The sequence below is a fragment of the Pocillopora damicornis genome, chromosome 1 (genome assembly GCF_964200805.1).
Source record: "Pocillopora damicornis chromosome 1, jaPocDami1.2, whole genome shotgun sequence".
NCBI lineage: Eukaryota > Metazoa > Cnidaria > Anthozoa > Scleractinia > Pocilloporidae > Pocillopora > Pocillopora damicornis.
In genome coordinates this window covers 36,654,924-36,668,478 of record NC_142670.1, presented here as the reverse complement: position 1 = coordinate 36,668,478, position 13,555 = coordinate 36,654,924, and the positions used below count along the sequence as shown (strand labels likewise).

At 35.8% G+C, this 13,555-nt stretch overlaps 2 protein-coding genes across 3 annotated transcripts; one reads left to right on the top strand and one right to left on the bottom strand.

Moving 5' to 3' along the window:
* Positions 1–795: 795 nt before the first annotated feature.
* LOC113669750 (protein amnionless) lies at positions 796–10,470 on the top strand. 2 transcript variants are annotated; one of them, XR_016185731.1, is made up of 15 exons: positions 796–953; positions 1,160–1,275; positions 2,286–2,336; positions 2,805–2,886; positions 3,983–4,143; positions 4,477–4,542; positions 4,817–4,951; positions 5,620–5,710; positions 5,949–6,028; positions 6,940–7,018; positions 7,403–7,453; positions 8,259–8,321; positions 8,929–9,031; positions 9,500–9,612; positions 10,032–10,470. XR_016185731.1 is itself a non-coding variant. In XM_089203355.1 (15 exons), the coding sequence occupies exons 1-15, from the start codon at positions 884–886 to the stop codon at positions 10,071–10,073; spliced, it is 1,326 nt and encodes a 441-aa protein (XP_089059481.1). In that variant the 5' UTR covers positions 796–883; the 3' UTR covers positions 10,074–10,470. The 2 variants fall into 2 exon arrangements, 1 of the variants encoding a protein (XP_089059481.1); XM_089203355.1 differs by having other exon boundaries at positions 9,477–9,612.
* A 126-nt stretch (positions 10,471–10,596) lies between these two features.
* LOC113669751 (uncharacterized) lies at positions 10,597–13,550 on the bottom strand. Its single transcript, XM_027185829.2, has 4 exons — positions 13,413–13,550; positions 12,612–12,637; positions 11,936–11,999; positions 10,597–10,924 (listed from the first exon to the last, which is right to left on the bottom strand). The coding sequence occupies exons 1-4, from the start codon at positions 13,515–13,517 to the stop codon at positions 10,766–10,768; spliced, it is 354 nt and encodes a 117-aa protein (XP_027041630.1). The 5' UTR covers positions 13,518–13,550; the 3' UTR covers positions 10,597–10,765.
* Between the last annotated feature and the right edge of the window lie 5 nt (positions 13,551–13,555).

The window sequence follows — 13,555 nt, the reverse complement described above, 5'->3', positions numbered from 1 at the left end:
CAAGATCCAAAAACGGCCACTAGTGTCCAAAATTCAGAATTGGCCACATGTGGCCAAAATCCAAATTTGGCCACTAGTAACCAAAATCCAAATCGGCCACTTGTTTCCAGAATCCAAAATCGACCACAAGTGTCCAAAATCCAAGGTCGGCCACTAGTGTCCAAAATCCAAAACCGGTCACCGGTGTCAAAAATCCAAAATAGGTCACTAATGGCCAAAATGCAAAATCGGCCACTGGTGTCAAATCCAAAATCGGCCACTAGTGTTCCATTTCTGAAACAGGCCACTTGTGTCCAAAATCCTAAATCGGCGAGATGTGTCAAAATCCGAAATCGGCCACTTATTATCCCCAAGTTGATATTTTGCTATATTCTTATGACTTATCTGGCAAACATTGTATTGATATTGTAAGGAGAAATTCGGTCTTGGTCACTCATAGGAGTTAAAGGGTTAAGGTTACATGAATAAAGAAAATGATCCCCGTCTAAAGAAGCTTATGATCGTCAAACAGATTCTCCTTGTTATTACCATAAGAAACGAATAAAGAACAGTACAGAAAATATGTGTACTGATCTTAGGGCCGTTAAGAGGTAAGTATAGCACTGAGTTATCGTTTTTTCTCTTTTTTCAGTGCTTTAACTTGTCCAAAACTTCATAAAAACACACGATTTTTCTTAGTGAGAGTTTAATTTCTAACAAAAAATTATTCAACGACCAATTAAATGTAAACGTGTACTCAGAAATCAGAAAGCAAGCAAGAAATAACTAGTCTCACAGAGTGACAGAATAGCGTGACACAATGTGACAAAGTCACGGGCTTTCACTTGTACGGTAAGCATCCGCTATGTCATTCGAACCGAGGGCCTATGTTTCTCCGTTTTAAATGAGGAATAAGATGATCCACAGAAAAAAGAAACTCATCTTTGCGTGGATGTTCACGTGCCTTTTGCTAGGTAAGACTATGAAATGGTATTATATGATTCAGCAGCGGGATTTACACTGGAAGAAGGCGTTCTTATGAATAATGTATGAGATCACTCGCACAGTAATTTTAACACGTTTGTACCATATTCAGGAACAGTGTCATTAGAGGATAGTGTCAGCTAAACCTCGATAGTGGAAAGGTTTAATAAATTCAGAGTTTTTATCAACTTCGCAGGGAATCAGTGCTTAGCAGTTACCAAACAGTGGCTACCCAACACAAATTTTGATAATCCAGCTAACTGGAATAAGGGAAGAGTGCCGTGTGCAAAAGACAGAGTGCAACTTCATGGGGTAAGGAACGAGGCCATATTTATGACGGCAGATAAGATTTCCGCACAGCACCATACTTTATTATGCATATAGTTCTTGGATAAAGAAAGCAATGGCGTAAACAATAGATTACCTTTGGGACTACGGCATTGTTTTAGAATGGTATAGGTTTGTACGTAAATCTTTCAAAGAATATTGTCACTGAATTTATTTGATAAAGAAAAACATTTTCTGTAAATGTGAACAACCTCTGGGAAACAGCACTTCTCTGACGTGATGGCCAATCCTGGGTATCGAACCATTTCTTTCATTTTTATGTAAATTACAGAGTAACTTGTGTTGCTGGAGTCAATTGCACAGAACTGATCAATCTGATTACAGGAAATTAATTTTGAACATTGAATTCAATCTTAATTCCTTGTCATGCATCTTTGTGCCTTTTTTTTCCTTGACAATGCCGGGCACAACTATAACCCTTTACACCATAACATCAGTATGCATATTCTCCATGCTGTTCTCTATACATTTCCAAAGGTGCTGACAAGAAGAATTTGCTTAACAATCAAGATCTTTTTAAGTTTGTGATCATTTCCTTTATTCTTATGATCTTAATGTTTGAATCAGGGCTGATATTGTTAGGAGAAATTAGATGCTGGTCACTCTTAAGGATCAAAGGGTTAAACATGGACTGACAAGACTGAATTTATTAGAAACTGGTAATTTAGCATTAACAACTGAGTTGAAAACATAAATTGGCCACCATAAAGGATAAAAAGCTGACATTTCGAGTGTCAGCCCTTCGTCAGAGCAATTCGAAGGGCTAACTCTCAAAAAATCAGCCTTTTTACCCTTTATGGTGGCTAATTTACATTTTCAACTCAGTTATTAATGCTAAATTACCTGTTATACTCTCCCACTGACTTCTTTAGAAACTTAACCCTTTATTTATTTGAAACTATTACTACTACAAGCCTGTAAGGTTGTCTCTGTAAATTTAATTATATTAATTAAGTAAACCTGCCCATTTGCAGAACAAGCCTGTCTCTGTTTCTCTAAGGAGCAGTCATATTATTTCATCTTTGGTGAGTGACTTTGAACAGAGTTTAGTTTTGAATGCTGAGAACATGTGATTGACTAGGACAAATTCATATTACATAGATAAATGTAAGGAATGATCACATTGTAAACTGTCCACAAATTTTGCAGTAATTTTTGCATACTTAATTATTATAGTATAGTTAATATATTATTATTTTAATTATTATTGTCAATTAATGATATATTTATTATGGCATTTAGTAGAGGCTGTCTCTAAACAACCCATAGAAGAGACACAGGCACCATTAAAATGCCCAATTTTTATGGAAAAATATAACAGTTTAATACCACTTATTTGAATGCTAAAATTATAATTTCCTCATTTTGATATATTTACACATTTGATTTACTATTTGGGACAATCTTCTTTAGTTTTCACTATCTAATTTCAAATTCTGAGTGCAAGTGTATTATACATAATCTACTTGTCACTGAGTAATTAATTCTTGCAGAGTTTACCAATGAATGGAGAAGTGCTCTTTTATGATGGAGCTGAGTTAAGTTTTGGTGAAGAGGTATCAACTGATTGTGAAGGTGAATATCCATTGGAAATGAAATAACTATAGACAATACTAGAAACAACAACCTAAAAGGATGTTTGTTATCATGGAAAACAGTCCCCTAAAGCTCAGTAGTAGAGCATCACAAGTACTGATCAAAGGTTGTAGGTTCAACCCCTGTTGGAAAATTCTTGTGGTTGACATCAACTAAATGTTTTGACAACCTGAGCAGAGGTTATTCATCAGATTTGTGGTGTAATCTAGTCTAGTCAGATGGTCTAGTCTAGTCAGCATGACTATACCAGGTGATCTAGTTTTTATTATAGGGAATAATTATTCAAGTTTCAAGTTTACTGCACAATGTTGCCTATTGAATCTAGCCAGTTACAATATTATATCTTCTCAATGCTATACTTACCTCTTTACACTCTAAGATCGATACATATATTTTCTATACTGTTCTTCATTTGTTTCTTATGGTAATGACAAAGAGAATCTGTTTGACGATCACAGGCTTCTTTAGATGGGGATCATTTCCTTTATTCATGTTACCTTAATGTATGATATTATAAGGAGAAACTAAATACCAGCTACTCTTAGGGGTTAACCCTTTAACTCTCAGAAGTGATTAACATGTAACCTCTCCCAAAAGTATCCCCATTATCCCAACTTACAGGTAATAAGAATACACTAATTAATCAGGCAAAAGATGTTATCTTGATCTAACAACAAGTTCTCATAACTAATTAACAAGGTAATGTCTAGTTGCAAGAGGGGAGAATTGACAATTTAGTCTACCGTTTTATACATGAGCCTCTGGCTCGGGCAATTGGGCAACCATGCCTCGCGTTAGACAATAAACTTTGATTGATTGATTGATTGATTGATTGACAATCAGATCATGGGAGTTAAAGGGTTAAAGGGTTAAGTGACTAGTTTTCACACAGCAGAGTCAAAACATAATTATTTTGTATGTGCCTTTCCTTTTTATCATTCTCTCTCTCAGAATATGAGCCTGCTAAAGACTGAAAGGAATTGTAGTTGATATTAAACACCATTTTATTTCCTTTGATAATCAGTGGTTCAAACTTTATTACATAAATAAATGTTGAAACCTTTTTGCTTTGAAGATCCTGGTGACATTCACTTTGTAGCATCCATCCAAAACTGGTTTGACCCTTACAACTGGCAACAGATAGGGGTCAACAAAGAGCCATTCAGGTCATCCCCAGTGTCCATCCTTCATACAGACAATGTGCCTTGTGTACATGACACTGTTGTCTTTCCACAGGTGATTCAAATATAAAATAACTTTTAAATTTATGTTGATTAAAAAGATTGAGGTGAGCTGCTAACATATAAGTCAAATGCTTTGTGATGCTATGGAAACCTCTAAGGTAGTCCTGCTGGAAAACACTTGTTTTCATGAAAAGTGGTTTTCAACAGGGAAGCCCTTAGCTATGAAGTTACAGAGAAGAACGGATGAAGTCCTAGATATTTTGTCTCTGGAGTATGTATAAGAGGGAGGCAAGCTCTAAATACTTTTACATATGGTAATTTTAGATTATACTTGTAAGCTCTAACAACCAACAAAAGATGAACTGTTCTTTGGTTTTCTTTGTAGGCCAGCTCCTTTATGGTCAAGTCTGTTTTGCCTGTCAGGGTAGCAGCTGTTGAACTGCTTGGGGAGGTTTGTTTTTGCCTCCAAATTACTGACTCTGTAGTTATCTTTGTGTGGCTTTTGTAATTTAATCTCTTTACTTTTGATTGAAAATTTTTCAAATAAGTGCAAAAATACCTTCAACCCTTTGCATCATAGCATCAATATGCTTATTCTCCATACTGTTCTTATGGATTTCCTAAGATGCTGACAAGGAGAATCAAGAGCCCACTCTTCCTTTTTGCTATTTGCTGCTGTCATTACTGTTTCCATTAATTCTGACTGATTTATATTTTGTTTCCAGGCACAAAATTCCATAAGTTTTAAGGATTTCTATAACAGTGCATCTGGAAGCATGCAGTTCAACTTTATTGGTCCAACTAATATCACAGCAGTGCAGTGTGATGACAGGACTGGCTGTGCATGTGGATATTGGAAGGTACTGTCTACAACAATCAAACAGGCTCATTGAAATTAAGACTCAAACTGTGATTGTAGTTCTCATTTTAAGTCAAAATGATTTTCACCTTTTAATAAAAAATTTTGAAACACCTTTTAACCCAAGTAATTGATCATTGCAACATTTAACAATAAAAATTATTATTGACATTGAAGTGGAGTTGAAGAGAGGTGGATATTTGCTGAGGCTTGAAGCCTTGAGGTAAATATCCACCACTTTCACCAACACTACTTTAAGTTGAATATTTATTTTATAATATACCAAATGGAAACCAAAAAATTATTATATTTCTGTCAGTGTACCAAAAAATGTGCTTATTTTGTCTCTTTCGCTGCTCAGGGGGGTTGAATAGTACTCGCCTATTACATGTATATGTGAACTAGCCAATCAGTGTATGCAGAAAGCACTTACCTGTCACCTGTGTGGTATATACTGAGTAATAAGTTTTTATTCTTTCTGTGAATCATACTTTAATAAGCTGTCTTGGAGCTGAATCATTCATTTTTAGGCCTCTTGAGGAAGGGAAGGAGGACTTAACTAGGGTTGGGCAGCTTCTAGAGATTTCAGCCTAAATTTTTGTAAAAATCAGTCCCACCAATAATTATTTCTTCTAAATCATCGACTGGCTTATTTGTTTTGGTGAACAGTTTGCTGAAACCATCTGTAGCCATGTGAAATGTGAGGAGCCTATTTGTGCTGGTGCTTTTAGACCAGAAGGAAGCTGTTGTGATGTCTGTGGTTAGTTGCCCTTTTTTATAGAAAAGTCAAGAATTAGGAATTAATAATGGCTTGCTCAGTTTGAGAGAAAGTGCTGTTGCAGTCCACCTGTAAGAAATTAACCCCAGAGTAAATGCATTGGCATATACAACCACTTATGGAACAATATGTTGTGGTTTGTCATGTTAACATTTCAGGAGTGGAAAAGCACATTTTGCAACATTGTAAGAACTCTCTGTGAATTTTATTTTATGAATAGGAACTTTGCTCGGACTAAGTTTGGAGCAAGACTTCACAATGAATGATTTCAAACATCGGCTGGCAAATTTCTCTCAGACTGTAAGTTGTACATTTACTGATATGTTTGTTTTTAAAATTTTTACCATCATGACACTGCTGTTGTCATAATGTTCTCTTTTATCACACTTCCTAAAATTAAATGAATGGAAAGCTCATTTGACAAACAACCTTCTTCACACAATTCCTATCAGAGGTCAGCTCAATTGTCATCAGGCTTCTTTTCAAAAGCCTGGGTGAATTCTGGAGCTCATTAACTTTACCCTTTAACTCCCAGATCAAATTTGTAATTCTCGATACTGTCAACCATACAATTTTTATAATGTTAGTTCAGTGAATTTAGTATTGGATCAACAAATTATCCCCAAATTGATAGTTTTCTTTATTCTCATCACTTATCTGGTTGATATTGTATCGATATTGTAAGGAGAAATTCTCTCTTGGTCACTTATGGGAGTTAAAGGGTTAAGGCAATGCACATTGTACATTTTTAAGTGATGGACAACCTCTCTTTGAGTCATGACTGGCAAGAAATTTTCCTGTGGAACACATGGATTTGAGAATGTTATCAGTTCATTAATGTGATGTTGTAGTTTGTGTATCAATGTCAGTATCTGAGCAACTGCTCAACTACCCCTCCCCAAACCCAACAACAATCAACTGATAACAATTGAAGGTTAATGTTTGGTCAGGGGAGGGGTAGGTACATAGTTGCTCAGATGCTGACATGTATACTAGTTTGTTGTGTTTACATCAGATTAATGAAAAACCACCTTCTGCAACATTGAAAATAATCATTCCCTCAATTAAATTATTGAGATTCTTCCAATATTGCAATGTATTGGATACATAAGTAGCAGCAGATTTCTTGTTGTTTCATCCCAAATCTTTGTTGAAGTGTAACTGAATAATCCAAGTACAACAATAATGGTGTATTTTTCCTCGTCCATAAGGAATATGAAGGAGTAAGTGTTGCAACTTCCAAAACAGAATCAAACTTTGTCCAAGTTTTGTTAATAGATCAGGAGGGTGGTAAGTGTTGCGTGTTACCATATAATCTTTGCTTGCTATCTTAATTTTTGTCATGGCTTTCAAAGGCAAAAATGCACAAATTTACACACTGTTACAAAATTGATATCACGAATTTGTCACCATTATGCAGCTGGCAGTAAGAACTGTAAGCTTTATCAATTCTTCAAGTTCAACTGTCTCTATAACACATCTGTCATCTGTAAGCAATGTAATGACAACTTCATTTAGGTAAGGAACCATGATTTGCCACACAAGTGACCCTAGTGCTGTTGGAAGTTATTGCCATCCACTCATGAACTAATTTTCTACAAAAATTGTGGGTTTGGAATTTGTTTTATCTTCTTGAATTTTTTCTCTCAGCTATCTCCCTTTTTTTTGAAATAGGCAATGGAGCACAGAAGGCTGCTGAACAACTCCAGGGAGTCTTGATTTCAGGTGGAAGTCTATTCATTTTCATTTTGGCTTTGCATGAACAACAGCTGTCGTGGATAGCTTTTTTATTGGGTGATAACGAAAAAATTGTGCTGGAATTCCTATTTAGAGGAGATTTTCTTTTCCTCACCCTTTCCCCATCTCTCTCCCTTTATTTTTTCTATATTTGCTGTAGTGGGTGAATGTTTCCTTGCCTGGAGGGATAGTGGTTGGGTTTCCAGAAACTGCCTGCCATATAAGCGCTGTTCTTTCTAGAAGGGACTACATGGCTGACTGTTTTTGTCCAAGGCCGCGTTGTTCAAAGCTAGGTTAAGATAACCTTGAGTTGGTGTGAAATTTGATTTCAGTTCTGAAAGCTTTAAAAAAAATTTGGTATAGTTCTTTTTGTCAACAATTTGATTATTAGATGCTCTAAAAAGAATTTAGAAAATCATCTGAGAAAGGCTCTTGAATAGAGAAATAAAGAAACCTGGATTAAAATGTAACCCTTTACACCCTAACATCAGTTTACATATTCTCCATACTGTTCTCTATACATTTCCTGAGGTGCTGACAAGGAAAATTTGTTGAACAATCAGCTTCTTTAGTTGGTGATCATTTCCTTCATTCTCATGAACTTACTGCTTTATTCAGAGGTGATATTGTAAGGAGAATCTAGATTTTAGTCACTCTTAGGGGTTTAAGGGTTAACCCAGGGTTAGCGCTAATTGGTGTTTGAAGAACTGGGCCCAGGTTTTGTGTCCTACTGTGTTCTTTGTGGTTATGTGAAATATCAATAAATCAATTTAATTTTTTTTCTTTTTTTCAGATAAAAGTTTCAATGTGGTTGATGTCTGGGTTCTTGAACAGTCAGGTGACAAGGCTATTGCTGGTAAGAAAACAGGTTCCTGCACCTCTGTCACTCACACTAGTTCTTCTTCCTGTTCTTGGTCTAGTTGTGTGAAGGCTGATTAGCAATAACCCACGGTTAAATGTTAATTGGGGTTTCTTTATTCCTAATATTCAAAAGCATTTTTCCTATTCTTTTTAGAACATCCAGTCATCAAATTGTAGACAAACAGAATTGCCTTGAATTTCCTTTCAAAGCTTTCAGATCTGAAATCAGATTTCACACCGACCCTGGGTTATCTTGACCCAGCTTTAAACAACCTAGTCTTGATCAACATATTTTACAAACTTTGTTATTAGCCCTTAAACTCTTAGGTGTGACCAAGACAGAATTTCTCCTTACCATACCAATACAATATCAAGCAAACAAGTGTTGAGAATAAAGAAAAATATAAACCAGGGGATTACAAGTTGATCCAAGACCAAATTCTTCAATGAAACTAACTTGCCTAATATCATAACAATTATATTGCAGTGAGTAAGAAGTACCACTGAGATCTTGGAGATGAAAGGAGTAAATGTCTTAGTCTTGCTTTTAACTCAAATTAAGTATAACAAACAATAATTGATCCATAATTTCACCTAAACAGAGAAACCAGAGAACAGTTTGATCATTCCACTGGCAGTAGGACTTTGTCTTCTCTTCCTGTTTCTAGTTGCTGTCATATTCCTAATCTGCAGTTGCACAAAAAGGTACCATCATTGTTTGGTTTACACCAATTATTTAAGCATAGTAACAGGTAACAGTTATAGGCATAGGGATTATCATATTTTATAAACCAAATGACAATGTCCTGATATGAAAGCAGAGTGTCAATGTAGTCTGTACCTTTGGGTCTCTGGACTTCCTCAAACTTTGGCCAATGATTAGAATAACCTGGACATATTATTCAGAATGCTTAAAGGAGCCATCCTAGGAATGTGCTTAAATTATTTCTTTAAAATCAAGGTATCGATTTAGTTACATAGTTATATTAACACCTTTTCATTGTCATCTGTACATTTTTGTTAGTGTTAACATTTTTCCATTTGTTGGAAGAACCCATCTGTAAAGCACTATTGTAGTGAAGTGGGTATCCTGAATAAGAACTAACTAAAAATGATATGCTATGATGCTTTTCTAATGTTTGTTTTGAAGACAGAGCTACCCATTTGTTACAGTGGCAGATGGTGATATTGAGCTTACCAACATTGGTAACAACCAAGCTGTAGATTATAAAGAGAATGGGGAGTTGGGGGAGAAGCAATCTTCTGGTCAGGATGCTTCTGGCGAGGTTAGAGAGTAATTTACAGGAAAAGAAAAAAAGGAAAATTTGTTTAAGAAAAGAAAGACTTTTGGGCCACTGATTTATTCCATTGAGTTGCACAGTGGAGAGCTTGAATTAAGGGCTACTGAGTTACAACTCCTGGACTACCACGACTGGTTTGATTCCAGTGGGTGAAATTTTTCCAAGATGCCTTCCGACCTTTTGCTCCAACTTATCAGTATTGCCATAAGCTGACATGGGTATAGATCTTGCAGTGCCACCCTCCTGCCTCTCTCCTCCCAGAAATACAAATGGGTATGGGTGAATGGCCAAGGAAACCTGATAAAATGGCAAGGGAGGGGGTGGGAGTGGTAAATGAACAGTTTTTTCACCTTCACATGATAGTCTGTAATATTTTTTTTCTTGTACCTTTTCTTCCTTTAAAGATGACAATGGAAAATCCCCTCTATGAAAGTTCAACAAAGTGAAGAAGCTGAGAAACAAATCAGATATGTCCTGCTAATTGTCAAGAGGAAGATTTATCAAAGTGATCTTCACTTTTCATGCATAGGCAGGAATTTTCAAATTTGTGTAAACTCTGTAACCCGCAAATCAAAATTAGGTTTATAAGAACTTGAGAAATGATAAAAAACTTGAAGAGCTCTTGATTGTTTGCTTAATTCTCCTTGTCAGTGCCATAGGAAATGTATAGAGAATGCTATGTATGGAGAATATACATGCTTGTGATAAAGTGTTAATATTGAAAGATTGCATATTAGTTTTGCTTCACTTTACTCTGCAAGTAATCTCTAGCACCAGAGACAATTCTCTTTTCTCTCTTATTTTTAGGATTTTATCAAATAAATGTGAATTTATCACTGGAAATATTGATAATATTTTTTAAAAAAATAGAATTGAATCAAGAAATTTAGTTTGTGCTTTAGTTGTATTCTTGGGTGGAGGAGATTACTGTTGCAGTAGACACTGTGTTAATACTGGTTACAAAAGAAATGCAGAATTGTTCTTTTATTTCAAACACTCACCAAGTAAGGGACAACATTCACATCAGAACAATATTAGAGAAAGCCACTATCTGCTGACAAGAAGCCATTTTCAGATATGTCATGGCATGATTGAACAAAGTAAAAACAAATCAAAACCAAGAAGAAGACATTTCTTCTTAGTCAGAGTCTGAATCGTACTTCTCCATTCCCTTCTTGTGTTTTTCAACTGCTTCGCGATGACGACGGATGGCCTCTTCATGGTGTTGAATCTCCTTTTCATGATGATCCACTTGTTCTTCCAAATGTTTCTTCATTTCCTTTAGTTTCTCTTGTTCCTTTGAACAAAAAGTTAACAATTTTCAAATCCAACTTGTTTACCTTAACCCTTTAACTCCCTAGATCTGATTCTTTATACTTTCTCTAGCTGCTACACATTTCCTTGTAAGTTGGTTACATGAATTTGGTTTTAGATCAAGGCAACAACTTCTACCTGATAAGTTTGAGTATTCTCATTACCTGTTTGCTAGATAATGTATGGATATTAAAGGGAGAAGTTACATGTTAATCACTTCTGAGAGTTAAATGGTTAAAAGTAAATCAAGGAAACACCCTATTTGGTGAAAAAAAGAAAGGAACAAGGTTTTGATATCATGATCTTGCTGATTACTCTCCCTTTTAACTTCTTTAATATTCCTTGTGGATTAGTTAACCTTTTAACTCCCATGAGTGACCAAGAGAAAAATTCTCCTTACAATATCAACACAGTATCAAGCAGACAAGTGATGAGAATAAATAAAAATATCAATTCTAAAGGGGACTATTGGTTGATCCAAAACCAAATTCTCCAAACTAACATCACAAGGACTGTTTAGCAGACAGTAAGGAGAACTACTAATGAGACCTTGGGAGTTAAAAGGTTAACCCTTTCACTCCCAAGATCTCATTATGTGATTCTTCTTACTGTCTCTTGTATGATTTGTTTGATGTTGTGAGATTTTGATTGGACATCAACTACCTATCTCCTTATTGATATTTTCTTTACACTCTTTACAAGTCTGGTTGATATTGTACTGATATTGTAAGGAGAATTTCTGCCTTGGTCATTCATAGGAGTTAAAGGATTTTGTGACTTCTTAGTTACATCGAGACAACACCCTCTTCATAAAACATGTAAATTGGTCCATTCTTATTTCTAGTTTCCCAGATATGGATATGTTAATTACCTCTGAAAGTAGAAAGGTTGCAATAAGTTATAAGTTTTCAGGGATTGCAGGTGTTACTATAATACTGTCACTGCAAATGAAAAACTAAAAGGCTCTGGAAATTATCCAATTTTGAAGACCTACCTGCTTTCTGAAGTACTGTTCCTCATGGACATGCTCCATTTTTCCAAATGAACCACCAGCACTCCTGAAATTTATAATTTACATCTTACAAGTTGAGCAAATTACTTACAACGGATGGTATACTGGTCCCATCACAGTTTTAGGTTGGGAAACACTTCAAGTTGGTGATCAATACTACAATATTTTGCAAGGATGAGTGGTAACAACACTTTGCTTCAACTGAAGTGGAGAATCATTTTGAATATCTATGTCTCTGCATTATAATTTTTCCCAGAACAAGTTGCACAAATTCATCACTCATTAATGTACATGGGTAGGATATATCAGCTGAGGTGAGCTGACCTGCTTTTTTGAAGCACTACACTTGGAGAAGTTTGTTGCAGATGTGCTGCAGTGACCTATCAGCTAGTGTGCCACGTTATTTTTTTCTGAAGCATGTCTGTCAGCCAGAATCTTAAATCCTCAAATCTGATTGGCAAATCACATGCTTGGAACTATGCCAGGGGCAAGTTGGAAAAAAGAAAACCAGCAGAAAAAATGTAACTTATTTATTTACCAGTCTAGATTGGTCTGAATGAGAGTAAACAAATTGTGCCACAATATTTTTGCCATATGGACCACCCAGTAAATAAAAAATCTATTTAAGCTACTGATGACTATTGGTGGCTAATCTCACCTAATGTCTCCTCCAGCTCCACCACCCTGAAGAGAAAAACATAAACAAACAACATTAATTTATTTGACTCACTGAAAATTTAAATAGGTCACACACTGGAAATTTCAGGGGGTGACACACTGGACATTTTGTCAGTGACATACTAAAAATTTCAGGGGGTGGTGGGGAGAAGTGAGCGTGGCAAGGTAACAATTTGGAAAAAATTGTCCAACCAAAATGGATGTAATGGTGGAGTGGTAGCAAGGACCAAAGTAAGACCCCTCTATGGAGTAGATATGGTTATTTTCCAATAAAACATAACGAACAGACGGAACGTAAGTTAACTGACAACTTCGAAAACAGAATGAGCCCTGTTTGTTTTAACAAAACAGCCCATCCACACCCAAGCTACCTATTCGGTTTTCAAAGTCTCTTGATCCCACAGATACTCCATCACGAATGCGTAACTTAGATGCAGGGCAGTCCATTGAGTCCATGTGCTGTGTGCAGATTCGTAAACTCATTTACTTCGACTTAAAATGTTACGTCAACGCAAAAGCTAAATTAGAATTGTGAAGAATTTTACAGTGCACGACGTCTTTTTCTCGACAACCGTTTAGAAATCAAGCTTAAGAACGTGAAAATTTTAAGACTTAAGAAACGTTCCTCTCCTTTAATAAGCTAACGTGATATTACTTCGGTAAGTGTTATATTTGCGATGAATTACATGGTCTGCGAAATTAGTTCAGGCATTTGTTCCAAAATTATCATTATCATCGAAAATATATTTGAAAATTACAGAAACACCAATTGAGTAGATACCTTTCCTACACCACCTCCTTTTTCTCCGACAGACATTGCCCTGAGTTGTAAGAACGGGGATGAAATCATCCGTCGCGAAAGTGCACACAATCGAACAGCCGCCATGTTGAATGGTTAAGAAAAATTGATTGTTAGCAAAGGAT